The sequence below is a fragment of the Xenopus laevis genome, chromosome 4S (assembly GCF_017654675.1).
Source record: "Xenopus laevis strain J_2021 chromosome 4S, Xenopus_laevis_v10.1, whole genome shotgun sequence".
Classification (NCBI taxonomy): Eukaryota; Metazoa; Chordata; class Amphibia; order Anura; family Pipidae; genus Xenopus; species Xenopus laevis.
In genome coordinates this window covers 47,357,011-47,384,915 of record NC_054378.1, presented here as the reverse complement: position 1 = coordinate 47,384,915, position 27,905 = coordinate 47,357,011, and the positions used below count along the sequence as shown (strand labels likewise).

Sequence of the window (27,905 nt, the reverse complement as noted above, 5' to 3'; positions counted from 1 at the left end):
GTTCGCATTTTTTGCCGGTGTTCGTGAACGGCGTTCGCGAACACCAAATCGCCAGTTCGCTACATCCCTATTAGTGGGCATATCGGGTTAAGATCCGCTCGTTTGGCGACCTTGCGGATCTTATAGTCTATGCCCACCTTTAGACTTAAACCAAATTGCTGACTGGTTGCTATTGGCAACTCATGATAATTCACAGACAATGCCACATTGTAACTGTGACGAAGGAGCCTGCACAGCAAGTCTAGACTGAGAATCAAAATAGGCCCTGGCATTTCTTGTGCTCTGATTTGCAGCTTAAATTGCAATTCACCTTCATTAGCAAAACTCTAACATAAAAAAAAAACACACAAATGTGTCCAAACTTTCATAACCTGCCAAATGTGTAAAATGTAACATGGTAATTAGGGGATGCGGCCACAAAAATGGGTGCTAAAAGTGGCAAATCTTTTTGTCCCTCTTTCTGTTTCCAAAATGTGTATATATGTAAATATGTGTGATTGATTTCAGCAACAGTTAAACCACTACCAATATTAACAGAGCATAAAATTCCTAGCTTGTTGATAACACTGATACAGAAAGGTTGATTTTTTTCAGAGCAGTAGGTCACATGTCTTAGCCCACCGCCTTGTAGTCTGTCTTGTAGAAGCAACCAACCAAAAATCTGCAGTGAAGTGATGTCACACTAGCTGACGCATGTCTATAGGTTCCTGAAGCTCTGCAGCCTACTGAGATGGGAAAGCAGAAATGAAGGTGTCAGTGGGTAAAGGGGTCAGTGACCCACTCTGTGAGTAGGTACTCACATAAAAAAAAATTCTAGGAGTCTGAATACATTAGCAGAAGCGTATTTACCATATAGGCACTGAAGGGCGCGAGCCTAGGGCAGCAGCTTTTATGAGATGGCCCTCCGATACCTGCATGGTAAATCAAAGTTTCAAAAAACAAAACAAAAAAAAAAACACTTCCCCTGCTGCCAGATATTTACCCATTAAATCCAGCACCAGATGTGGGGGGGTTTTCTGTTATGGGCACACAAAGGTCTGGTGCCTAGGGACAATATACACTCCTACGCATCAGTAGAGTATTTAAGCTAATGTTTATACATTACATATATATTCAAAATCATGTATGTAAGGTAAAGGAGGCTATATTTAGCAAGGTGAATTACACCTTTAACTGAAAGAGAGCATTAAGAATCCACTGGTTTCTAATCTATCACTATTCCTATCCCTAACTTTCCCTCTCTCTCGATGCCTAAATGTTCCATGGCCTTCTGCCTAACCCCCTGAATTGCCATATGATATACCTTATTGAACAAAATAGACTGACATATCAATGTTTTTGGAAAATGTAAAGGGACCAGAAGTCACAGCTTTATTAACTGCAATTCAGTCCCCTCAATCAGAAATGCAGCACCACACAATTTTTTCCTCAAGCAGATCCACCAAGGAGGAGCCTGGATACCCTGCCCTGCCTATTTTCTCTCTTCTCTGCATGCCCCACGGTGGTCTATACAACAGGTTTCCATGCAAGCCTGACCGTACAATCACAGTCTACTAATCTGAGCATAGCCCCAACCTCTGGCACTTTCTGATATGCTGCATTCTATTCCGCTGCTCTTGATCACCTTCACTTTGATATTCTTTCCACAACCAAGTCTTTCGTCACAGCAACAATACACCACTTGAAAAACAGCTTAAACAAGGGGTTTGGGATGAAGGGAAAACAAAGAAAATTAAATGTTATCTGCCGACCCCTGCTCTAGCTACTACTTTTAACCCACTAAAGCCTCCCATCCACGCCTGCCGCCAGTTAGGGGAGGGAGGGGGCCTGCTCGGTGAATACTTAGCCCCCTCCCCCAGATGGTGACCGGCAGAGCCGGGTCAACCCGGCCAGGCGCCCTAGGCAACCCGGCCGGCCACGGCGCCGGCTTAGTGTGTGCTGAATTGCGCATGCGCGAAAGTACGCTCCAGCGCGAAAGTACGTGCCAGCGAAAGTGCGCGCATGCGCAAAAGTACGCTCATGCGCATAATCGCTTTTACCGCAAATTACCAGCGGCAGCCAGGAAGCCACAGGACCGGACATGGGGTAGGCGAAAGAGCAGGTACGTGCCTGGCGCCCCCTCAGCTTTGCGCCCTAGGCACGTGCCTACTCTGCCTACCCCTAGTTCCGGCCCTGGTGACCGGCATCAGGCCCGAGAACAATAGGCCTCATAGGCCTCCATTCAAGTCATTGCAGCCTTTTTGATGCCTAAAGGTTCCATGGCCTTCTGCCTAGCCCCCTTGAATAGTCACATGATATATCTTATTGAACAAAACAGACTGACACATTATTTTTGGATGAAAAATGGAAAGGGACCAGAGGTCACAGCTTTATTAACTACAATTCAGTCCCCTCAATCAGAAATGCGCCATCACACCATTTTTTCCTCAAGAGTATCCACCAAGGAGGAGCCAGGATCCCCTGCCCTCTCCTCCCTGGTTTCTCTTCTCTGCGCGCCCCATGGTGGTCTATACAAGAGGTTTCCACGCAAGCCTGACCGCTAGTGTTGCCACCCACCCGGTATTTTCCCTGCCTAGCCGGTAAAATACCTGCCAAGGCCGGGATCGGTATTACAAATGTAGCTGCCCGTAAATTTGTAATACGCTTAAAAAGACTCCTCGGCCTGCCCCCAATCCCCTGGAACTTAACTTTTCTTTTCCATCTTCAAACTGTCCGTGGCGCGGCCCCACCCCTTTTGACATTATATGTATTAATTACTAATCAGCCTTATACTGTGACATTTATATTCTATGTGTACTGTATATTGTGAGTGGGTCCCTGAGCTCAGTGACAGATTCGGGGAGATTTAGCGAACTGCCTCCCACTGGCTAAAATGTAAATCGCCGGGGGATGGCAATCGGTGCACTTTGTTTTCCAAAGTTGCCTCACGATTCAGTGACTTCAGAAAACGAAGAGATCCGAGTGCCATCCCTCCGGGGATTTAGATTCTTGCTGGCAGGAGGCAGTTCAGTGAGATTAGTCGCACCGAAGAACAGTCGATTTATCGCTAGGCAACTAGATCTCCCTTATCTTCTCCTCTCCTAGCTGACTATCTCCATGTTCTTAATTGACTGGGAAAAACCAAAGAAGAAGATAACATCCAATTCCCAAGGCAAGTTCATGAACTGTGCATAAGGGCAATGGAATGATTATTGGGTTTTTTTCAGGGACAGTTTCAGATGTCAGCTCACCTGGAATTAGGACCAGTGTGTCTAACCGTTATAAATCAGTGGAAAGTGCACAGTTCATGTTACATTAAAGTATTGATTGCTTTTAAACTTCACAGTATTTTATGGCTGCTATTTTCCACATCAAAAAGTCTATTAAGAAAATATCCCGCTATTTCCTAAACAGCAACTCTGTGATTGTGATTTGAATGCAAATAGGGGCCCTTCAAAATAAGCAGAATAACACTGTTTTTACAAGTATTATATAGAAAATGTATTTTGATACAAACTTTTACTTCTGATGCATTCTAATAAATGTAATACAAGAGGAAGCCAAAAGTATGAGAATTACTAGAATGAGCTTAAATGTCTATTAGTATCCCACTGGCCAGCATGTTTGAGCCTTGAAAAAAAAACAATACTGCAGACTCAGTTTCAATGTTCTTTCTTGTGTTTCTTTCCTTAGGGAAATCTAATGTAAGTGTCTGGATGACTATGTGGCTAAGGAGAGGAATGAGATGCAGACATACAGGAAAATTAGCCCCATATTCCAACTTTTCTCTGTGCTGCTGCTTCTAGAGGTTACATATTTTTGTGAGCAGTAATCGTGGATAATGCTAGATAGTGTCATCCTCATTATTTGTTAAAGTAATCCTAAAGCTACACATTAAAAATGCAAATTTATGGAATCATTTATCCAGAATGCTTTGGACCTGTGATTTTCTAAATAAATTCTATTTATGTAATGTGGAGCACCATGCTCTAAGGCTACTAAAAAAAATAAAAAAAATGGGGTTGTTTTGCCATCACCATGGATTTATGCTAGCTTCCTTACTTAAAATCAAGTACCGTATTATTGTTATGCCAAAAAAGCAAATCAGAGAATAAAAGTAAAATTGTTTGTTTAAATAGGACACTAATGAGGTTTCTAAAGTCCAGTTTCCATAAATGTATAATTTATTTAATCATTTTAAATCATATTTTTTGAGCATTTAAAGAAATGTCTGCTTGGGATCACACCCTCCCATCATTCCTATGTGAATTGCCTGTACCTGCAGGTGCACTCATAGATCAGGTTATTATTTCTTGAAAATACATTAACCCAGCTTTTTTGAGAGCTAATCACCTGACCCACAAGTGCACCTGCTGTAACGTTCACAGCGGGAAGCCGCTGCAACGGGAGTAAGGGCAGGACTATATGTCAATTCAGCCGCGATCCGACCCACTGCGCAAAATCACAGGCGTCATGTCGGATGCGACGGAAACAAGGTAAGTAATGGCAGTGTTGGATCGTGTTGCATTGTTGATGAGACGCGACACGACTGTCGAATGCAGATGCAGCGCGCAGCGTCTGCATCCGACAGTCGTGTCGCATCAATGCTGTGACACAATGCGACAATTGAATTACTTACCTTATTTCCGTCGCATCCAACGTGACGCCTTTTTTTTTGCGCAGCGCATCGGAACGCGGCTGAATCGGCCATGTAGTCCTGCCCTAAGTCTCACACTTGGTAGTGGGTGTGATGGAAGCCCAGGGAAATAGCCATAAACAATTGGAGCAGGCATGGTGAATTTGCAGGTTTTAATGGAACTGAAGGTAAACACAGGAACAGGTCAAAATTAAATACAAAGTCAACACGAAGTCTTTACCAGGCAGGCAAGGAAAGCTGAAACAAAATCACAGGAACAAGAACTCTGGAACTAGGAATCACAGGAACAAGGAGCAAGGAGCAAAGATTATCCAGGAACAGACAAATTCAATCAATGACTCAGCCCTGAGCAAAGCTCAGGGCAGGGTTTATAAAGGGCAGGTGATTTGGAATAAAAAACATATGAGGGAAACAAGAAATGAGGAGACCAGTAGGGATGTAGCGAACGTCAGAAAAAAAGTTCGCGAACATATTCGCGAACTTGCGCAAAAACGCGAGCGGTTCGCGAACGGTTCGCGAACCCCATAGACTTCAATGGGAAGGCGAACTTTAACATCTAGAAAAGACATTTCTGGCCAGAAAAATGATTTTAAAGTTGTTTAAAGGGTGCAACGACCTGGACAGTGGCATGCCAGAGGGGGATCAAGGGCAAAAATGTATCTGAAAAATCTGCCTGTGTGTGCTTGGAAGAGATAGTGTAGGGGGAGAGCTGTTAGTGATTTCAGGGACAGATGATAGTAAGTTTGCTGGCTAGTAATCTGCTTGATACTGCTCTGTATTGGAGGGACAGAAGTCTGCAGGGATTTGAGGGACATTTTAGCTTAGGTAGCTTTGCTGGCTAGTAATCTACTGTTCTCTTTAAACAACTGCCATACGTTGACCTTGTAGGCATTGTTTGCCCAGTTTTTTTGGACGCAGCCACTGAAGCACAGTTGCCATAAAAAATATGCCATATAAATGCTGAAAATAGTCATTTTTCGCCATACGTTGACCTTGTAGACATTGTTTGCCCAGTTTTTTTGGTTGCAGCCACTGAAGCACAGTTGCCAGAAAAAATATGCCATATAAATGCTGAAAATAGTCATTTTTTGCCATACGTTGACCTTGTAGGCATTGTTTGCCCAGTTTTTTTGGTCGCAGCGACTGAATGTGAACAAGGTCACACAGCTAGATGGCGGGTTGAAGAAAACAGTGTGCAAATAATGCCTACAAGGTCAACGTATACACTACTACAGCGGTGGATACGGATTACGTAAAATATATTATGGCTGCTTGAAAAAAGTCACTCCGGTGTTTTTTCTGGAGACGGTAATATTATGGATATTTAGACAGAATGTGAACAAGGTCACACAGCTAGATGGCGGGTTGAAGAAAACACTGTGCAAATAATGCCTACAAGGTCAACGTATACACTACTACAGCGGTGGATACGGATTACGTAAAATATATTATGGCTGCTTGAAAAAAGTCACTCCGGTGTTTTTTCTGGAGACGGTAATATTATGGATATTTAGACAGAATGTGAACAAGGTCACACAGCTAGATGGCGGGTTGAAGAAAACAGTGTGCAAATAATGCCTACAAGGTCAACGTATACACTACTACAGCGGTGGATACGGATTACGTAAAATATATGAATGCTGCTTGAAAAAAGTAACTCAAGTGGTTTTTCTAGAGACGATAATATTATCAATATTTAGACAAAATGTGAACAAGCTCACACAGCTAGATGGCGGGTTGAAGAAAACACTGTGCAAATAATGCCTACAAGGTCAACGTATACACTACTACAGCGGTGGATACGGATTACGTAAAATATATTATGGCTGCTTGAAAAAAGTCACTCCGGTGTTTTTTCTGGAGACGGTAATATTATGGATATTTAGACAGAATGTGAACAAGGTCACACAGCTAGATGGCGGGTTGAAGAAAACAGTGTGCAAATAATGCCTACAGGGCAAATAATGCCTAAAAGGTCAACTTATACACTACTACAGCGGTAGTAAAATAAAAAAAAGTAAAATAAAAAAAAAATGAATATTAAAAAAAAAAATTAAAGTTGGTGCTGCTGAACTACTAGGAGCAGCAGATTAGCACACCAGTCCCACTCCCCAACACTGCTAGACTAATAGCACTGGGCTCTTATAGTAGTAGTAGTAGTAGTAGTAAAACAACAAAAAATAAATAAAAGCAGTCCTTACAAGGACTACTGTTATTGCAGCAGTCAGCAGATGAGATCAGAAGCAGGACAGCTGCCCACTGCAGCTACATACAGAGCACTGCAGTAGAAGGTAGATTACTAGCCAGCAAAGCTACCTAAGCTTAAATGTCCCTCAAACCCCTGCAGACTTCTGTCCCTCCAATAACAGAGCAGTATCAAAACGATGACTAGCCAGCAAACTTTCAACTGTCCCTGAAATCACTAACAGGCAGCAGCTCTCTCCCTACACTATCTCTTCAGCACACACAGGCAGAGTGAAAAAACGCTGCAGGGCTTCGGTTTTTATAGGGAAGGGGAGTGGTCCAGGGGAGAGCTTCCTGATTGGCTGCCATGTACCTGCTGGTCTGGGGTGAGAGGGCAAAAAAAAGCGCCAACAATGGCGAACCCAAAATGGCGAACGTCGCGCGACGTTCGCGAACTTCCGGCGAGCGCGAACACCCGATGTTCGCGCGAACAAGTTCGCCGGCGAACAGTTCGCGAAATCTCTAGAGACCAGGGAGGAGACAAACAGGAAACAGATAGAAATACAGAACAACAATAACAAAATCAGGACCAGCCCCAAGAGCATCCAGTGGCTCACTGCAGAAACACCAGTTCCAAGAGTTCAAGTCCCGGCTGGTCCTTACACCTGCTGGGGCAACAAAACACACAATATTGTCCCATTTACCCTAAATTGGATAGGAAACAACAGGAAGAGCTCACAAGTTATTTCTTAGGGCTGGTACAGATGATCGATTTAACCTGTGTTCCATTTTAAAGTGTTCACCTGCAAGTGAGTACTACTGGATGGCATCCAGTAGCTTGAAAAAAGGCGATTGTGAGCCTGAAACGTCGCTGCTGCTGCTGTAACAGGTGGAAGTGGCCACTTAAGACTTGCACCCTCATCTAACATACCCTAAGGATGAGTGCTGACTTCTAATCTAGATTGCAATAAGAATCCAGCCAAAAGGATCATTACTGATATGCAACTGAACTGAAATAAATTTATTTTATTTCATCAAAAGAAAAATAATTACAAAAATGGCCCCAAAAGCATAGGCCCTACACATTACGACTGTTAAGGTCTTCATCAGGGGAACATAATACAAAAAACATAAAACCAAAAAATTATTACAAAATTTTCAAAAATGAAAAATATCCTTTATATATAAGCTTGGATAACTATAGGATGAAGTAAAACTTTCAGAAACAAATGCTGAAGTATTGTTAACTCTACATAAAAAAAATTTGCAAACATTTCAAGGATCAAACAGTTCATGTTATTGCAATGGAAAGCTTAATCCCAACCAGAATTGACATGCTAGAAATTCTTTACCTACAGGAAAGAAAGAATGACCTAATAACTAATAACGGATTTGGTTCATTGATTCAGAGCAAGGTTAAGGTCATTAGGAACAAAGAATCATTGTGAAGGTTGCAGATGATGGAGAATGTATGTAAAGACAGAAGAAAAGTGAATCGAGGTGTGTGGGAAATGCAGTAAAAGGTGCTGCTAGAAGGAAAGAGCAGAGTGGATGGGATAGTAAAATATGGGGAGAAATGACAAACCCAGAAATTAAAGTTATGCTGCTCTGGAACAAATCTATTTAGCAAGGGGCTGTCCCTCCAAATTCACTAATGTTTGTACTCTCTGGATCCTGCAAAACAAATCTTATACTAATAGAACAGAAAACTCGCTAACTACCCATTGGATTGGCTGGTCTGGTTAAAAGTCAGAATATAGTGCGCTGTGTTCCTCTTAAGGGGAGATGTATACAATGTTGTATAGCAGATTAATTCTCCCCAATGTAATGTGTCAAACTCTACTTAAAAAACCAGTAACATAAAAAATTCGTTTTTACTTAACGAAAAAAAACACCAAGGTAGTTTTAACTTTGCACATTTAAAGTCTTTATCAAGAAATGACTTACTGATTCTCTGCTTGCACTCCTCTTCAGAAACGGCGACAGGGCGACGATCCATCGTGCGGTGCTCGATTTCTCCTTCTATAGGAGATAGCCAGGGAGGAGAAATCGAGCACATCACAATGGATCGCCGCTCTGTTGCCATTTCTGAAGAGGAGCGCAAGCAGAGAATGGGTAAGTCATTTCTTAATAAAGATTTTGCGCATTTAAAGTAAAACTGCCTTGATGGTTTTTTTTCATTAAGTAAAAACAATTTTATTTTAAAAAAATGTCTTTCTTACTGGTCCTTTAAAGGGATACTGTTAACTGCAGCCCAATATAACTGCACTCTTATCTCTTGTACAACATTATATAGAGTCTTATTTGCCAGTACAGGCAGGCCTGGATTTGAGGAATGGCCACAAAGGCCTGGGTCTAGGGCAGCAGAATTTTAGGGGGGCAGCATGCCCCCCAACTACACCCGCATTGGTTCGGATGCACTGGGGATTCGCAGGAGATACCATATTTTTTTAAATTTCCTATGCACCAATCCCCAGTACTCTGGACCCGATGCAGAAAATTTGCACACGTGCACAAAGGAAGGGGAGGAGACGGGGAGATGAACGGCAGCCGGCCTACGGGTGCCTGCTATGTAAATCCAGCTCTGAGTACAGGCCCTGATAAAAACTACTCAAACAATTCAATCTGTTTGAATAAGCATTCTGTTTTGCATTTTCCAATGCAGCATACGATTTGCCAACATCTCCATTTGAAATCTGCTAGTTTTTGAATGCAGTGTTTCCAGATAAAAATTTAGGCAGACATCAGTTTGGGTGAATGTGGCCAAACTGAGGGACTATATCTGCCCATGTGTACCCAGCTTAATAGTGCCTGAAATCCAGCACAAGGCAAATAACCTCCCAAGGCCTCTTGAAATCATTTGATCTGCGGCTATATCACTACGTAATATCAACTTCAGCCAGCAGATGTTGCTATGGCTGTTCAGATGTACCATTTGCTAGAAAAAGCCAATTTTGTGTTGCCTGTTCGGAACAATAAGCTGCAGAATAATATGTATTTATAGAGATCACAGGGATAACAAGGGTCTAGTCATCCAGCTATTATTCAACTAAAGATCAAGACACAGTCCAGTGATTTTAGGGTAACAGGTTGGACACATTTGAGCATTTTCATGCATGTGCTGTCCAAGTAGTCCATGTTCCCATAAATATATAACAAAGTTGACTTTATGCTTATATGATGGGAATGTTGCAGAGTATGTCAATTACATAAATACTAGAGGAATTAAATATTAAAATGATTTGAGGGGAACAAACCTTCATTAGGCCAGGGGATTTAATTAAAAAAAAAAAAGCTTTGTGCTTAATGTTGCTAATTGTTTACCCTAAACTCCCAGGATTTATTCAATCTAAGCCACTTTTATAAACTCGCCAGAGAAATGGGATGAAGTAAGGCGATACACAGTTTACAGCTCAGGTTTTTATTGCTAATACACATTCACAAACATCATACTATCAAATAAATATTACTGTAATGCACACCGGGATTTGCTTTTTAATTTAACCTGTAAACAGGATCTGGTTACTTTCTGTGAAAAGCCACCAGTTCCTACTGTTTATGTACATTTTTGGAAAGCGGTAAACACAAGATAGAATTGTTGTCCTTTGGCTTCTGAGAGTTGTCCGCTCCAGGGAAGGCTGCAAGACACTGGAATTTCACTCCAACCGCAAAACATGTTTAAATAAACACAGTAGAATATGATTTCTCGCCTGCTCCCAATGAGAGGGGATGATGTAAGCCAAAAAAATATACACAGTGTTCATGTTTAACTTTGCACATCCTATAGAAAATAAACTCATTCCCTCTTGTATATTCTTTTCAAAGCATATCTGCCATTGGCATGGGTTCACAGAAAGGAGACTACCACTGAAATCCCTTTGCACTGAGCGTGACGCTTGGAGTCAGAGTCTCAGGGCAACTTGCTGTGCCACTTCATGGAAAACAAATAGAGCTTAGAGGTTACTTAAAGGGACAGGGTATCCTTTTAATGTGGGGGTTTATATTTTATCTTTTTTTCTTTTTCTAGGTAAGTATAGTATTAATGTGCACATAAGATCACTTTCCAGTAGACTCTCCCAATCATGGTGCCAAAATCCTTTCTCCAGCAGTCACAAAACACTATAGATACGTTTGTATGGGGAGGGACAAAGCCTAGAATCAAGCGAAGTCTAATGCAGCTAAGCCAGAAAGAAGGGGGTTTTGGTGTTCCAAGCATAGATCACTATTATAGAGGTCAACTGCAAACAATGGCTAGAAATAGAACAAGAACAGATCCATCCACGTACGCTGCAACAATTAATGTGGTCCAAATCTCCTTTACACAAAACAGAACCCAGCTCACTCTACCATACCACTTCGACGGCTTTAAAAATTTGGACTTCAATGAAGAGGGTTGAGCACATTCATACATTTCCAACAAAACACTCTCCCATCAGGATGCTAGAATCGGAAATCCCTGATATCTCTCTGGCCAATTGGGAAACACTTGGAATTACAAGCATAGCACAACTGTTTCTGGATAAAGGTCTGAATACGTATGAGACTTTACAAACTAAATTTAATCTCCCTAAACACGATTTCTACAAATATCTACAAATTCGACATTTCCTGAACTCCCACATAGAAAGCCTATCCAGACTACCCACGCCCTTTGAACGCATATGTTTTAGCAATGCTGGGTGTCAAAAAGGACTGTCCAAAGTATACCAAGCTATTATGCCTGACCTAGGGCCAACCAAACCGGTACACATTCAAAGATGGGAACAGGACCTCAACATTGATCTCCCATTAACACAATGGACCCGAATAGCAACTATAGCTTCCAAATATACCAAATGTACAAACCATGTAGAAAACAGTAGAAAGATATTGTTTAGATGGTATAAAACACCTTCAACGCTACATAAGATGTTCCCTAACGAGTCAGACATTTGCTGGAGGTGCAACACTGCGAAGGGCGACATGCTACATATTTGGTGGACCTGTCCCAAAATATTGCCGTTCTGGCAACTAATCAACGACCTACTCTCAGAGATATTCAACACACCGATAAAAGTCACGCCAGCGATGGCACTTTTAAACCATGGTATACCCGACCTAATCCCAGAGGCTAGAAAACTAACCTTTCACATCCTCACTGCAGCGCGCTTACTGATACCACGGCACTGGAAATCTACGGCTGTACCTAGCATAGAATGTCTACTCCATCTAATAGATTCGAACCTTATACATGAAAAATATGCTGCCACGACCCTTGCACAAGTTGGCAAAGGTCTAGCAACACACAAGTTATGGGAGAAATGGAAACAGGAGCATCCAACAACTAACACCCGATCACTCCAGTAGTACGTTCTTGAAAACTGAGGCACACAATGACTACCTCAACTTTCCACTGGTCGATCCAACGGCACCGGATTATCTGACAATCATCGAATCCTCTCCCCCCCCCCAGGATGCACAGCTTGGATTCATGGTCAATGCCAGCCATATCCCCTTTACTCCCCCCCCTCCCCACCCCTTCCCTTCCCCACCTCTACTCACCTTTCTTGCTTCACCGCTGTTTCTCTCTTCTCCCCAGTCTCCACTGGAAATTTCTTTGTTATCTGAAAATCAATAAAAAATTTCAAATTAAAAAAAAAAAAAAAGATCACTTTCCAGTGCTGTAACCAGTGCACACATAAGGGTGAAAGGCACCAAGTTTCCATTAACTATATGGATTTGCCTGTGTATAATGCAAGCCCAATTGGTAAAGGTTTTAGGATTTATATGAATCAATAACAAACTGATTTTATCAGGTGCTAAAATGAAGAGCTCATGGCCCCTTCATGGCCCCTTCAAAAGCTACAATGAAAGTCTTGAGACACCTTATACATCAGTAAGAGAAAGCCACTGCAATACGCAATGTTAAGAAATTAGACCAAATATATGTGTAGCACTATAGTAAACTGACTTGTGCTAGGGCCGTTTACTCTACTTTCCTTGGTGGGCTGAGACCACCGATGAGCTCTCTTTCTCAGGGGTAAGCCCTCGCAGCGGGGTGGAGGCAAAGGGTGTAGTGTAACTGTAACCTGATGCGATAGCACAATGATGGGCGCCAGTAGTTCTTTAACAGTTGAACCAAGAACAATATTTATTGAACAAGAGCATGGAGATCATTGAGTACATTGATCCACAATGGAGTATAGAACATACACAGCAGCATAAAGGAAGCATATACTCACAGCACGTATAGGCTGAATCCCCACAGGCTAGGGAATAAACAGCAGAGAGTAAGTTGACAGCATGTGATGGGTAGTGCCCGGTTTTCAGGATATCTTCAAGTGGCAGACTAGGGAAACTCCTGACATCCCTATCTCAACACTAGGTTCCCTACTCTAGGTCAGTAATACCCTGGGATCTTAATCCCTCTAATCTCCTCGGCGGAGCCTTGAGCTGCTCAACTATTTAACCTCTCTATCACTCCTAGAGCGATCTATAAAACGAGTATAGCTGTCTAATTACTAGGGCCAAAGCGCCTAGGGTCAACATCACCCATTCCCTTCCAGCCTGCTTGGTTGGGCTAAAGCAATGGACCCAGAGCACATGGTTCCTAAACCTTTTATACTCTGGCACAGTGCCACTAGTGTACACTGTGTGAACTGCAGGGGTTACATAAGCACAAAGTCCCCATAAGGACCCACTAAGGTGTCCATATTACTAGGGATGTGCCTGTCTGTAAAGTGTAAGGGTGTCTAAGATTTTCCCATCCCTACATATGTAAATATATAAAATAATGATTATAGTTTAAGATAAAAAAATTATCAGGTTGCAAAATATAACAGTGTGAACAGGGCAAAATAATTTCTTTCTTGCATTGGTGGTGGTCATGCCTTGGTGTGATGAAGAGGAATGTTTTATTCTTCCTCAGACTTACAGTAGAAAGGATAATAAGCACAATATGTAAATATATTCTGTTTATATAGCAAATGCTTTTACACACCACACTGTACATTTCAGCAATACAGTACAATGGGGGTGCAGAAACAATGCAATAAATACACATTATACACAGTTACTAAGATGAATCGATGCATCCACCCAAATGCATAGAGGGCATCCCCAAGGGACAGTACCTCAGACTACGGAGAATTTGCTCCACAGAGGAGGATTTTAAATGGGAGGCTTACCAACTGTATTTAAGATTTAAAGCACGGGGATATAAAACACGTAGTTTACGTAGAGCCTACCAATTTGCCTTGTCTCGCAGCAGGGACGAGGTGTTATATAAACACCAACAATGTGACACCTTACATGTGCGGCGAAAGGATGAAGATAGGACTAGATTCATCCTAACATATGGTATGAAAGACCAGGAAGTCCGTGCCGTGATCCAAAAACATTGGCATATTTTGTCTAACGACCCGAATATAGGGAAATGGGTTACTACCCGCCCCTTATTTGGTTATAGAAGGAACAATAGTATAGGGGACCTGTTGACTCGTAGCCACTTTCAAAAGTATTCAGGAGCATCTTGTTGTAAAACACCAGGGAGCTACAGATGTGGAGCCTGTGATCAATGCCAATACATTAAAATATCGAGGGAATTTGGCAATAGGAATGCTAAGTACAACATGTATCATTATACAAGCTGCACCACGACCCATGTTATTTATTTGTTCACATGCCATTGTGGCAGTAAATATGTGGGCAAAACGAAGAGACCTCTGAAAAGACGCATTTACGAACATATGCGTGACATAAATAATTGTAACTTATTGTCATCAATTGCCAAACATATCTACTGCATACACAATGGTGAACATAGGGGGTCTTATTTCCAGGGTATTGACCGCCTGCATGGCGACATAAGGGGCGGTGACCTGGATAATAAGTTACTCCAAATGGAAACTAGTTGGATCTTTAAGCTCAATACATACAAGTCAGAATATGGACTCAATGGCCAATTGAATTTTCAGGCATTTATAAACAAATGAAGATATACAGGAACGGTCTCCTACGGTTCCATTGAAACAACGTTTCTTTTCATCCCCTTTTCTCTTTTCTTTTTTTTTTTTTTTTTTCCCTTTTTTTCTCCTTTTTAATCTTCTGTTTAGGTTTAATTCTGTCATTTATTATAATTTTTTGCTGTTTTCGTTGTGTGTTGATTATACTAATACATTCAAAATTGGTCTAAGTTCATATAACTTGATTAATTATACATGCATACTATTATGAACATAAGAAGAAAAATCTCACACACTTTTCAATTCTATTGAACCTTGCCACATACGTAGTCTAGATGTAACAGAGTGATTTTGAGGATGTTTATTTTGAACAAACTATTTGTCCTATTGATTGAAGTGTCCATAAGATACATTTTATCTAGGACACATTCTAAAGGATACAAGAAATATCATGGCAGAAAATGAAAGGAACATTTGCAACTCTGCCTGACAGGCCGGGTTCTTTGGGACTTGTAACAAAGTAACGACATGGAAGATAATTCACTCTGGTCATGTGACGACAAGTATAAAACGACGTCACGTCCGGCTCTCGGCCTCTTGACAAAGCCACGTTTGGTGGCGAAACAGCTGTCGGGGTTTCGCGTTGCTAGCTGAGTAAGACGGGATCCCTCTCCCGACCAGGGACTTGGAAGGCGCCGCAGGGTTCTCCAGCAAAGCACACCTACAAGGGAGCGTTGAGTTACGCACGGTGCAGACGTGATCACAACGGTCTGTATAAACCTATTTGGGCAATAAGAGGCTGGGATTGGCAGGACTTATTGGGCTAATACGCAAGGTGATTGTCACAATTTGCATCACCTTGGGCCGTGGCCGCATTGTGACCGCTGGTAACGGCGGGCGGCCATTATTATCGAGACCATACAGCACTACACGGCTAACTCGGCCACAAGTAGAGCCATCCAGAAACCTCTCCCCAATTTACTCCGCTCCCAATATATGGAGCATTGACCCTTACCACACCCGATGCATGGGAACTGTCTAATAGCAACGAGCAAGTTGCAATATATCGTGGTGAAACATTGTAATTGATTTGGACGGTGTGGATTACAAATGGCTTACCTCCTTTCCCTGTGACCAATTGGAGTTGAAGTACCTACATTTACATATTGAAGTGGAATTTTGGCTGTTTAGCCACATCATATAAGTGAATATCCACCATAGCTATATATAGGAGCTCCTCAGAAATTGGTTTTAGGGTACAGGGATCCCTACACCCAGCGCAGCGCTATTTCTATGTTTTAAGTGGTTTTAATAAGTATGTGGCATGGTAGTTAATAAAAATTGCATTTTATCCTTAATTACAACATGGTCATGTGATAATTTTGCATAATTTGGGCCTATGGGGATAAGTCCCATTCTGATATTTTGTGTAGTTACAGTTACTAAGATGATACTTCACATGTTAGGACACAAAAGGGAAGGGGTCCCTGTCCCATCACTTCTAGCCCAGCCCTGCATGTGCTCTCAGCCCTAATATTTTGGAAGAACTGATGATAATGAACATGCATGGCATATTCTACCCTTCTGTGATCTTCATAATCATCATACTCCTCCTCTTCTTCTGACTCTTTATAACTGTCTTCTACTTCCTGTAGCCTCTGCAGTGTGCTCTGTACACTCTAAAATACATTTGATGAAGAAAGGAAATACAGGATTAATTAAATGTATAATTCAGAAACAAGCACACACCATGTGCTACCTGTTAGAAATCAGTTTGGTCAGTATAGCAATAGATGCATCTCTCCAGTCAGAACACCACCCATAGGTCACATGAGCATTAGAAGAGCTAATGGGGCAAATTCACTAACTGGCGAATATTCTCCAGCGCTGGGTTTGCGCACATCGCAACACTTCACCAGGCGTAAATTCGGCTGGACAACGCTAATTCACGAAGATCCAAAGTTGCGCACAGGGTAGTGAACACTGGCGGAGTTGCACTAGCGAAAATACGCTCAGCAGTTAGAAGTTACACTAGCGTTGGCTAATTTGCATACAGCATGCAGTTAAACTGCAATGGCCGTATATGCTGCAGCAAATACTTTACACTACACAAGGCCAGGGAACCTTAATAAAATTATATAGAGTTGTTATATTGCCCTACACATGTGCCCACAGTTTAGTTTAGGTGCCATATGTTATCAAATATAGGGGGGAAGGAGGGTACCCCAGAAAAAAAATTCGATCTTTTTCAGCCGATCACCCTGTAAAAAGGAAAAGACACCAGCATTTTTTGGGACTTGGGGAAAAATGTTCAACTTTTTTTGAGGAACTCCTATCTACTCTATTGCACTTCGCCTGGTCTGAGGTGGCGAAGGCAAGTCTGGCGATAGAGGTAATGGTCAGTAAAATCAAAAACTTATTAAACTTAAAGTGTCCACAATGAGCTACAGAAGACTTCCTCACCTCAACTAATTATCATTCCTATTGAATGCAACCTCATAAAAAAACAAAAAAACAATATAAATGAAAAAAATTCAATTTTTTTTTCAAAAATAAAGAAATAATTTATGAAAAAAATGTATATACAAAAATAGAACAAGAGAATAAGAAAACCGAAATAAAAAAATATGATTTAACATAATACATCATATGTCGTATGTCAATGAAGATGTAGTCCTTGTCCCCATATACTTCTCACATTACTGTCGTCACCTATAGAAAAAAGGGATCGTAAATCTTTCAATGTTTTATCGAGATCACTATAGCAACTTAAGGCAATCATACCTACCCAGGACTTAAAAAGAAAGTAATCTCCAATTGGAATGGCGTGTTGAGGAGTTGAGCAAACCATTATTAAATATGAGAACTATCTGTTCTGCAAAAAGCAAGACAAATTTAAAGAATCATTCAGACCATGAGGTGTAATAGTGTTAAGACGATAGATCCACTCCGCTTCTTTCCTCAGTAAAAGTGTATTTCTATCCACTCCACCAACTGTGTTAGTGATTTGTTCAATCCCCATATTTCTCAGTGATGAAACATTATGGCGATTATCTTTACAATTTTGTACCAGAGGTGTTGTTTCTCTACCAATATTTATCACGCTCTTATGTTTACTGAACCTGTCTTTCAATTTTTGAATTGTTTTACCACTATAATATAATCCACAGGGGCAGATCATCAAATATACCACATGCGTTGATTGACAAGTAATCCTTTGCAGCTTTGCTTAATCCCAAACCACTGTAGGGTTCAGGGGGGGGGGGTGTAAAAGAATTCCCCTGAATCATACTACATTACATATAGAGCAACCATAGCAACGATAGTGGAACACAGTAGTGTGCCTTGTTATCTGCCCTAACCAGTAAATCCTTCAAATTTTTTAAAAGCTTTTAAAAGCTAACATAGGGGGTTTATGAAATTCAGTGCCAATGATCGCATCAGTTTGTAAATGGTGCCAATGTTTTTGTATAGTGTGTTTAACATACCTACTGGTGGTTGTATATTTAGTAACAAAGACTTTTCTGGCTTTATCTGCTTTAGGTATCACAACATCATTATTTACCTTAGCGATAGCCTGTGATACTATTTCCTCTACATAACCCTGTTCACAAAACCTCTCAGCCATGGTTTGCAATGAGTCATTTAAATCCTGTCCCTCTGAAGTGATACGCTCTACTCTTGTCATCTGGGAATATGGTAAAGCTTTGATTAACGAGGGTGGATGGAAACTATATATCGATATTGGACACACAGTGCAACACCCATTCCAAATTGGGGGAAAATAAGGGTTTGTTTGCCAGGGGATTCAGTATATTGGCAGATCTCATGGCATGCATTGTATATTTGTGATCTCCTCACAGATTTTAATTGTAAATATAGGAACCATGGAAACCACTGTAAAATGATTTTATGGAATGTTTATGATCAAAGCGTGGCCTAAATATCCATGAGTCATTCACTTCAGTTTGCTTTTTCTGTTGCCATCTGGCTGGCACCTTACTGATTTGGCCAGTAAAAATGATTGATGCTAATGTTATATAAAGTATGGGAAAAAGATAAAAATATAGGTAGAAAAAGGTGTCAACCTTCTCTAGTGTGTGTGACATTACCATCCAGGATTAGCTAAAACTGGGTTGGATTCATTCTTCATTACCACCTGCACAATATTTTCTGTGTCACAAATACATTTAAATGTTCCCTTGTTACAAACTATTCTGGAAGCTGAGGGCACTTGCCAGGGCCAGAAATCAGGGCAAGCAGGAGACAATGAGTTAATAGGGCAACATGTCAATCAGTACAGCCTTGAGCCCTTGGCCAATACTACATGGTCCAGTTCTGGCAGTGACTTTGCTGACTTTTCTGCCAGTGTAATGGTCTCTGGGTACAGACTGATCCAAGCAGCCCTAGTTGCTAGCCTGAGCTCTGGGTCTTATTAGAAGCCAGCAGAACCCCTGGGTGCATCTTTGAGTAAACACATATCTCTTTAGTATATTTGCAGAGAAAATGCCATTTGGGTACTTTATTCTTCTATTGACAGCCTTCCCTGCCATATCCACCCTAAGGGCTCTTACACATGAGCGTTCTGACCTGCGCTCCAATTTTCGGTGTTCAGCCGCAGGGGAGAGCAGGAATAGACGCATGTCATTATTTCAAATGGGGCTGTACTCACAGGTTCAGACGCAACATGCTGCATTTTTCCTGCGTTTTGCACCTACACGCGCCTGAGTACAGCCCCATTTGAAATAATGACATGCGTCTATTCCTGCGCTCCCCTGCGGCTGAACGCCGAAAAACGGAACGCAGGGGAGCGCAGGTCAGAACGCTCATGTGTAAGAGCCCTTAGAGTGTGAGCCATAATTATACCCAGCAGGTAGCTCAGTTCCAGATGAATAAACTGAACACAGGCCCATGGCTCAGGCTTGTCTCTATCTCAAAGTGGTAAGTAACATGACAAGGAGTCTATTCTCGGTAGCATGTTTTTTAATTTTCTGAAGGTCTTCTCATTTATCAGAGCTTTTCTTTTCACACAGAAGCCTGAAGGCAGATGGAACAAAGTTCCTGAATCTCCAACCATCACTGCTTCCCACAGGTACTGCACTCTATATGCCCCAGTTTTCAACCAGTCCCCACTGAAAGTAATACCTGCCATGCAACCACAAGGCCTGTGTACAGAGATGATACAATAGTCATTTTTTTTTTTTGCGGTATAAACTTTTTATTGAAAGCACTTTCAATAGTCATTTTAATCAAAATAATTTTTCACAGGCTGGCACTCATTGCTAGAAAACAAAATTTAATGTCTGGTGCAAATCACTGGAACAGGACCGAAACGGTGACCACATTTGAACAAGTCCATTTTAATTACGGGGTTTATTTATTAAGCTCCGAATTTTTCAGGTCGGACCTTTAAATGGGAAAATCCAATTTTTCGGAGGAAAAAAAATAGCATTTTTTGGGATTTATTAAAGTCTGATGGTGTTAGAAGTCTGAAAAAATACTCCAACTCAGACCTGCCAAGGACATGTAAAAATCAATGGCAGATGTCCCGTTAACAATTGGAAGATTTTCGGAGCTGTGCTGGGTTTCCGGAAAAAATCATAGCTTTCTGGTGATTTTACAAAAAAATAAGTAAATTTTGAGTGCAAAATCCAAAAAAACATAGGATTCAGATTTTTTCACAATTCTATAGTGATTTTTACAAACAAGAAAAATAAGTGAAAATGTATTGATAAATAGGGGGAAAAGTCCATGCGGATTAGTAGTTTTCAGAAAATAGTGAGAACTTTTCAGATTTTGATAAATAACCCCCTAAGTGTTGTATTTATTTATTTATTATTTATTTAGTAAACCAGGGGGTACAGTTATTATAAATTAGACAGGGATAATAATTAAGAAGGATTAAGTGCCTGACCCAAAGTGCTTACAATCTATTAGAAAGAGAGAACACTATGGGGTGGGGATTGTCGTTTTGTTAAGGAAAATAGCAAAATGTTTCCTCTAGAAAGTGATGCTTTAGGAGCTCAGGGAACAGAGATAGAGTGGAAGTTTTCCTGATAAAGAATTCCAGGGGCTATTAGAAAGAATGGTTTTATGTGTGACTCAGCTCTGTTCCTGAACTGTATGGTCAATAGATTGTCCTAAGCTGAGTGTAGGGGCGGGGAGGTAGTATATGGGGAGATGAGGGCAGAGTGTAATAAAGCCAATCTGTTCAGCCATTGTATAAAGATTTTATACTCTATACACTACTTACTCTACTTACTGTTCATATACTAAAAGGCTAATGCTCTGCGTGTCATTTATGTTACATATTTACATAGTTAAATTGGGTTGAAAAAAGACAAAGTCCATGAAGTCAACCCCTCCAAATGAAACCCAGCATCCATACACACACCCTTTCATACTTTCACATAAACTGTATATACTGTATTAACTATAGAGTTTAGTATCACAATAGCCTTTGTTATTCTGTCTGTCCAAAAAATCATCCAAGTCACTCTTAAAAGCATTAACTGAATCAGCCACCACAACATCTCCTGGCAGTGCATTCCACAACCTCACTGTCCTGACTGTGAAGAACCCCCTACGTTGCTTCAAATGAAAGTTCTTTTCTTCTAGTCTAAAGGGGTGGCCTCTGGTACGGTGATCCACTTTATGGGTAAAAAGGTCCCCTGCTATTTGTCTATAATGTCCTCTAATGTACTTGTAAAGTGTAATCATGTCCCCTCGCAAGCGCCTTTTTTCCAGAGAAATCAACCCCAACCTTGACAGTCTCCCCTCATAAATTAAATCTTCCGTCCCTCTAACCAGTTTAGTTGCACTTAGTCTCTGCACTCTCTCCAGCTCATTTATATCCCTCTTAAGGACTGGAGTCCAAAACTGCACTGCATACTCCAGATGAGGCCTCAGCAGGGACCTATAAAGAGGCATAATTGTGTTTTCATCCCTTGAGTTAATGCCCTTTTTTATGCAAGACAGAACTTTATATGCTTTAGTGGCCACAGAATGACACTGCCCAGAATTAGACAACTTGTTATCTACAAAAACCCCAAGATCCTTCTCATTTAAGGAAACTCCCAACACACTGCCATTTAGGGGCACATTTACTACTCGAGTGAAGGATTAGAATGAAAAATACTTTGAATTTCGAAGTTTTTTTTTTGGCTATTTCGACCATCGAATTGGCTACTTCGACCTTCGACTACGACTTCGAATTTGAATCGAACGATTTCGAACTAAAAATTGTTTGACTATTCGACCTTTCGATAGTCGAAGTACTGTCTCTTTAAAAAAAACTTCGACCACCTACTTCGCCACCTAAAACCTACCAAGCACCAATGTTAGCCTATGGGGAAGATCGATGGATTAAAATTTTTCCTTCAATCGTTCGATCTAACGAATTGCGGTAAATCCTTCAACTTTGATATTCGACCCATATTAAATTTGCCCCTTAGTGTATAACATGTTTATCAACATTGAACCTAATTTTCCAGTTTGCTGCCCAGTTTTCCAGACAAATCACTCTGCAAAGTGACAGCATCCTACTTATACAGAGGCAGAGAATCTGCTCCTACTACGAGAATCAGCCCCTCAGCCCGGTTGCAGTCACACCCCAGAGGATTTCGGCACTAAAACACAAGTATGCATCTTGACCAAAATCCTCCACATTGCCTGCACCTGAGCCAACACAATGGTTCTTAGTGCAGGCCAGAAAGTCACTGATTCTTGTGGTAGGAGTGGATTCTCGGCCTGTGTATAAGAGCACAGGTCTGGCATTAGCCTGAGACAACTTAGAAAACAAGCTTTTTTATCTAGTTATCTGCAGGGGGTTGGTTGCATCCACTCTTTTACTTTTCTGTAATAAATACAGTTTTATTTGTATTTGCAAACCCATTATCTGTAAAGAGAGATTGATACTACCCACTGAGCCATATGTAAACTGTAACAACAGTATTTAATCAAAGCAAGATGTCTGTTTTGAGTTTGCTGTTGGACTTGTACAGACTTGGTGCCGTCACTAAATGCCAAACAAAAATCTTTTATTGCAGCATTTACCTATATTGAACATGAATCACAAGTGAAACAGAAGATTAAAAGAAAGCTACCAGTACATTGCAGTACAGAGATACAGATTAGGCTGACTTCTATGTCAAAGAGCAGTCACCCCAAAGGCTGGAATTTTAATTATTTTGACCACAATACAGTTTTGTCATCCATAGAGGGTGTTGCAATAAAGATCATAACAACAACAACTGCATCAGGGAAGTACCTATGAGTGTTCATATTTGTAGGTAAATATTGTCAGTTTACATTTCACTGTCCCTGGCTGCAGAGAGTGGAATTGCACAAATTATTAGATAATATAATTTAAATTTAAGTCTCCTGAAATTGCTGAATATTCACATCACTGGCAGCAAGAAAATAGGGGCATTTACTTAGGTGCCACCTATTTAGATATAGGTCCGTAATGTATTCTTTAGGCCTACATGCCAGAAGATCCAGGTATGTTGTATTTCTTCAGTCTCCTTGTCTCCCATAGTTCATAGTCCATAGTCCCATATTGACTAAGTTCTGATTGAACTAATTCTAGTGTGTGCGCCTCTGGTATAAAAAATTTTTGTACACTGCACTGGCAGGCGAATGTGAACGATCAAACTTCTTTGGCAACTTCTATTCTATATGTTGACACATGTTGCTAATCAATAATAATAGGACTGTTATTAACATTACCTGGTTTGCTGGTGCTGTGTGATTAAAATAAGCTGAGAGGACCCAGCCCAATATGGTTCTATGTGAGCACTGCTCTTTTTTTTGCTTTTTTCCACATGGAACAAGGGGGGGGGGGTTCACAAGGATTTACCACATTTGTAGACTTGTTGCTCTAATTTTTCACATATCAAACACAACAACCCAAAAAGGAAAGTGGATATGCTGAGATCCATCAGACTTTTTTCACTATATATAAAGCACTTAAATATAATATCCCTCTTACTGTTGTAAATATAGTATAGAGTATGAGAATAAGCATTTTTCTATGAACTAAATTGCTAGCACAGGCTTGGTTCAGATTAATATATATAATATTTTATGTTTTACATAGAGTGAATGCATTTGCCCACTGCCTCCCAACTGATACTGGAAGCAGTAGTTCAGGTGGATGGCACAAGCAAAACCAGTGTAATATTTTTATGTAAGATATTATGTGAATGAGTACCTGTATGTCCTTGATCTTCTGCAGCTGGAAATTATCAATGACCTCCTCCAGCTGCTGAGTGGTACGTGCTGCATCAACTGAAGCTTTCTGAACATTGGATTCTGCCTGGAAAATTTGGGACAAAGCACATTTTTTAAAGAAAATTGAAACGTAACTTTCATTTTGAGGCTATTGAATGAGATTGGATGTGCACAACCTAGAAACTCCTTCCAGACCAGGCAGTAGCTCTACTGAATGCCATTGTAATGCTCATTTACGGTGCCCCCACAAAAGTGTGATCATTATTTGCAGTGCACTTCTGCCTGGGGACTGACATCTTATATTGCCAGAGCATAGAAGGCTTAGAAACACACACAAGGGAATTGTGGAAGATGGGGTGGAAAGGGGAGATAAGGAACAGATCACTACATAGTAGACTGACAGTGAGGAGAGAATGAAAGGATGAGGAGGCACAGAGAGGAACAGGTGACAAATTCTGGTCACCCAAACATACTAATACACAGCAAAAGAAATAAAAAGATTCTCCCAAGTAGCTAACAATAGAGTGTTCAGTTTAAATAGTGTCTTCTGAAAATAAATCATTTACAACTTGTGCTGATTCCAAAGTTTTCTCATTGTTAACAGGCCATGGAAACAATTTAGCTGGCACCTTATTTTCCATGCCAAGATGGATAAGAGTTCATTAAAATAAACGAGTGACACATTAGTCTGTCAATGAAGTCTGGTACAAGCTGCACAATTAGAAAGTGTTTGCTTTCTCTGAGGGATATTGGAACAAATATGCATTGCTGGTGAATCTATAAGATGTATGTGCTCAGCCATCTAAAGTTTATGCTCTCAACAGTCTCTGTTCCTTGATGGACTTTAGTTCTGTTTCTAGTTCCTGTTTTCTGCTATTGCAAACAGAGTTTACAGAATTATAAAGAAGTTAAAGTTAAACATCATAGATATCTAGCCTAGGTGTATATAGGCTACACATATATATATATATATATATATATATATACAACCACAACCCTAGCCTACAATTAAGAAATGCTGATTTCCATATCAAGCAGGTTAACAATACACGTGACCTTAGGACACACAGCTGTTTCTGTTGTGACATCTCCTGGACTGAATATTTTGGGGATTGAACTTTTATTTCCCAAAATCTCAATATTTTTTAGGGTTTTTATGCAACCAAAACTTGTCCGCAAGCCTGGAATTCATAAATAAGCACATGCTTTGAGGCCACTGCGAGCAACATCCAAGAGGTAGGTAAGTAACATGTATATAGCAACAAGCTATAGCATGCCTCTCACTCTCCTACACAAATCAGACAGTAACCTGATTTCTATTTCACAATCATAATGCCCAACTATAGTTATTTTTGTGTAGCAGTATCAAATTAAGAAGGGCAGGACTCACTTGAAAGGCAATGGTGTTTTAAGCAGAGGGGGCTTCAGTACATAACTGGTTGACGTGGATCAGAGAATGGCCTAAATTATATAGAACCACAGAGCTGATTATTAGTTACAATAGACTGAATGGGAAATGTATTGTTCCATGTGTTGAATCACAATGATGGCCTGTCTGACTGATATTGTATTGTCCAGTTACCTATAGGAGAATTTTGAAAGTCACATGGGATGAAGATTGTATCAGGCCTTTCTCCTGATGGGTCTGCATTGGACCCTGTTATAATCAAAGCATTAGCCTGGGGGACAAACATGTTACATTATATGAATAGTAGTTGCTTTACCCTTGCAACATGCTGGTTATATTTTCTAGTTATACTTTCTAGTCTAGCCAAGTCCAAGAGGTTGGCACCAGAACACAGAATAAGTTAAATGATCATAGTGTTAATTCTAAATGCATTGGCATAACAACAGAGGAAGCAAATCCCACTGTGAAAAAGAGATGGGTGCCACTTATGCCTAGAGGAGTGTGAGCCCAGTAACCCCAACAACGCTGTTTTTTTTGTTGGGCCCACCTCTTGTAATGTATATGTAGGGACAATGAATCTCAGATCACTTGTGTATACATTGCAGCACAGAAATATTTTTTTTGCTGTGGGAGTTGAATCCTATTGAGAGCTAGTATGCGTGTATGACTGTATACCACCAAATTTTGTGTGTGTAGATGTATGCAAATTTTGACTGATATACTATATGAATCATAGTTCCGATGCATCTGTAATTAAAATACAATTTGATGGCCCTTAAAGGGGTTGTTTACCCTCCAAACTCTTTTTTTCAGTTCAGTTGTTTTCAGATTGTTTCCCAGAGATAAAGCAGATTTTGATCGTCAGAGGGATGTCTTCTGTATTCTACGCACTTTGCAATATTTTTAACATCGCTCTTTGAATACAGCTGAAGGGAAAGCCATATAGAGGTGGGGTTATTGTAAGTAGTTCTTCACTTTGTGGGCAATATATAGAATTGTATTTGTATTTTAGCTTTCCTTCTCCTTTAAGTGAAACATCTGACTCATACAATGCAAGGGTAACTGTAGTGCACTATTTTCACCAATTCCTTTATTTCTCTGTTCCTCAATGAGTTGAACTTTTTGATCTCTGCCTTAAGGGAATATAGAAGAGAAAGTAATTTATACATGGTACAAAGACCCATACACCTGATAAAAATCTCCTGTTGACAAAATATAAATAACATGGAATGTGGATTTTACATGTTGCTAGCCTAATATACAGCATATTGTGATGTGCAGGGGACACATTTCCAGAATACCTACTGCAAATGAGGCAGACACTCTACATACCCTTTTGTCTTTTTTTAAGGTTCCATATAATTTCATTAGATTTACCACTTTTGTTTCCAGCCTCTCCACCTAAAAGTTAAACATAAAGTCACTAAACATAGAAGTCTTTTAGCCAAACTAAATTATTATAAGGGTTTATGTCCAAACAAGATTAACAAGATTTTCAGAAACAAATTATAATATCAGGGGCAATCCCGGCCTTTGTTCTAATGCCCCCCCCCTTTTTCAGCGCCCGCAGGCATTTTTGCCTCCTCTGGCAACCAGGGGGGTGCTGCCGCCTGAGTGGCACTGTAATTGCATACCCTTAATATTGTTTTATTAAGGAAATAAATTCAGATTTGGGAAATTTGGGAAGCTGGGAGTTGTCTTTCTTACACAGACTGGACATACCTGCTGCTGAACAAGAGCTGGTCATACATTATAGAATCTGCGGTTGCCAAACAATGGATCTTTCACCCATATGCCAACCTAGAAGTGGGAAATATCAGGCAGAATTGTGTAGCCCATGGAGCAATGATCGGATCATAATTATTGTAATGCCGGTAGTCGGATCGAAGACCACACCAACACACAGATGGGGACCTCGATCCGACAGGAAAAGCAAACCTGCCTAATCGATCTCATTGATCTGGTTGGTTTTCGGCCTGACACCTAACAGATGGGCCATTGGAGGGCCCCATACATGGGCAGATAAGCTGCCAAATTGGTCTCAAGGGCTCAAATCGGCAGCTTAAATCTTCCCATGTATGACTGCCTTTACAACTACCTGTTGGAGTCTTCTATGCAAAGTGTTTCAGTGAGATAATAAGCCCTGGCTAGGTTTCAGAAGCTTGCAAGTGATATGTAACGAGCAATTAATATCTAAATAATTACCTCAGCAGCAGCTTCACGTCAAAGAAAAACAGCCTAATTAAAAAGGTTCTAAGGCAATTCTTACCTCTCCTATGATTTTCTTCTGCCTATACAGAGATCATTTAACTGCCAGCGCCGCCTGATTCCTTAACGCTGCTTTGTGTTTCAAATTACCCAGCAAAGGTCAGCTTTCCATGGGCAGAAGATGAAAATCCTTACATGCAGATTATTGCTTTGAGGATTAAGTAGCTATGAATATGGAAATAAAGCAGCCAGAGTCCAGGCGCAAAAGATCTGAATCCTGGAGTATTTGACT

At 40.7% G+C, this 27,905-nt stretch overlaps 1 protein-coding gene across 1 annotated transcript; it reads right to left on the bottom strand.

Moving 5' to 3' along the window:
• Positions 1 to 418: 418 nt before the first annotated feature.
• LOC108704066 (protein FAM92A-like) lies at positions 419 to 26,873 on the bottom strand. The gene is made up of 4 exons (XM_041561197.1): positions 26,738 to 26,873; positions 23,978 to 24,082; positions 12,362 to 12,423; positions 419 to 725 (listed from the first exon to the last, which is right to left on the bottom strand). Exons 1-4 carry the CDS (start codon positions 26,771 to 26,773, stop codon positions 698 to 700), a joined length of 231 nt encoding a protein of 76 aa, XP_041417131.1. The 5' UTR covers positions 26,774 to 26,873; the 3' UTR covers positions 419 to 697.
• Between the last annotated feature and the right edge of the window lie 1,032 nt (positions 26,874 to 27,905).

What these genes read in the sequence shown, in the direction of transcription:
- LOC108704066 (XM_041561197.1), bottom strand. Translation starts at nt 26,773, where the DNA reads ATGAAATTATATGGAACCTTAAAAAAAGACAAAAGG. An exon ending in CCTTAAAAAAAGACAAAAGG is followed by an intron (nt 24,083 to 26,737) that starts GTATGTAGAGTG and finishes CAAATTTTCCAG; the next exon opens with GCAGAATCCAATGTTCAGAA. An exon ending in ACAGCGGTGAAGCAAGAAAG is followed by an intron (nt 726 to 12,361) that starts GTGAGTAGAGGT and finishes TTCCCATCTCAG; the next exon opens with TAGGCTGCAGAGCTTCAGGA.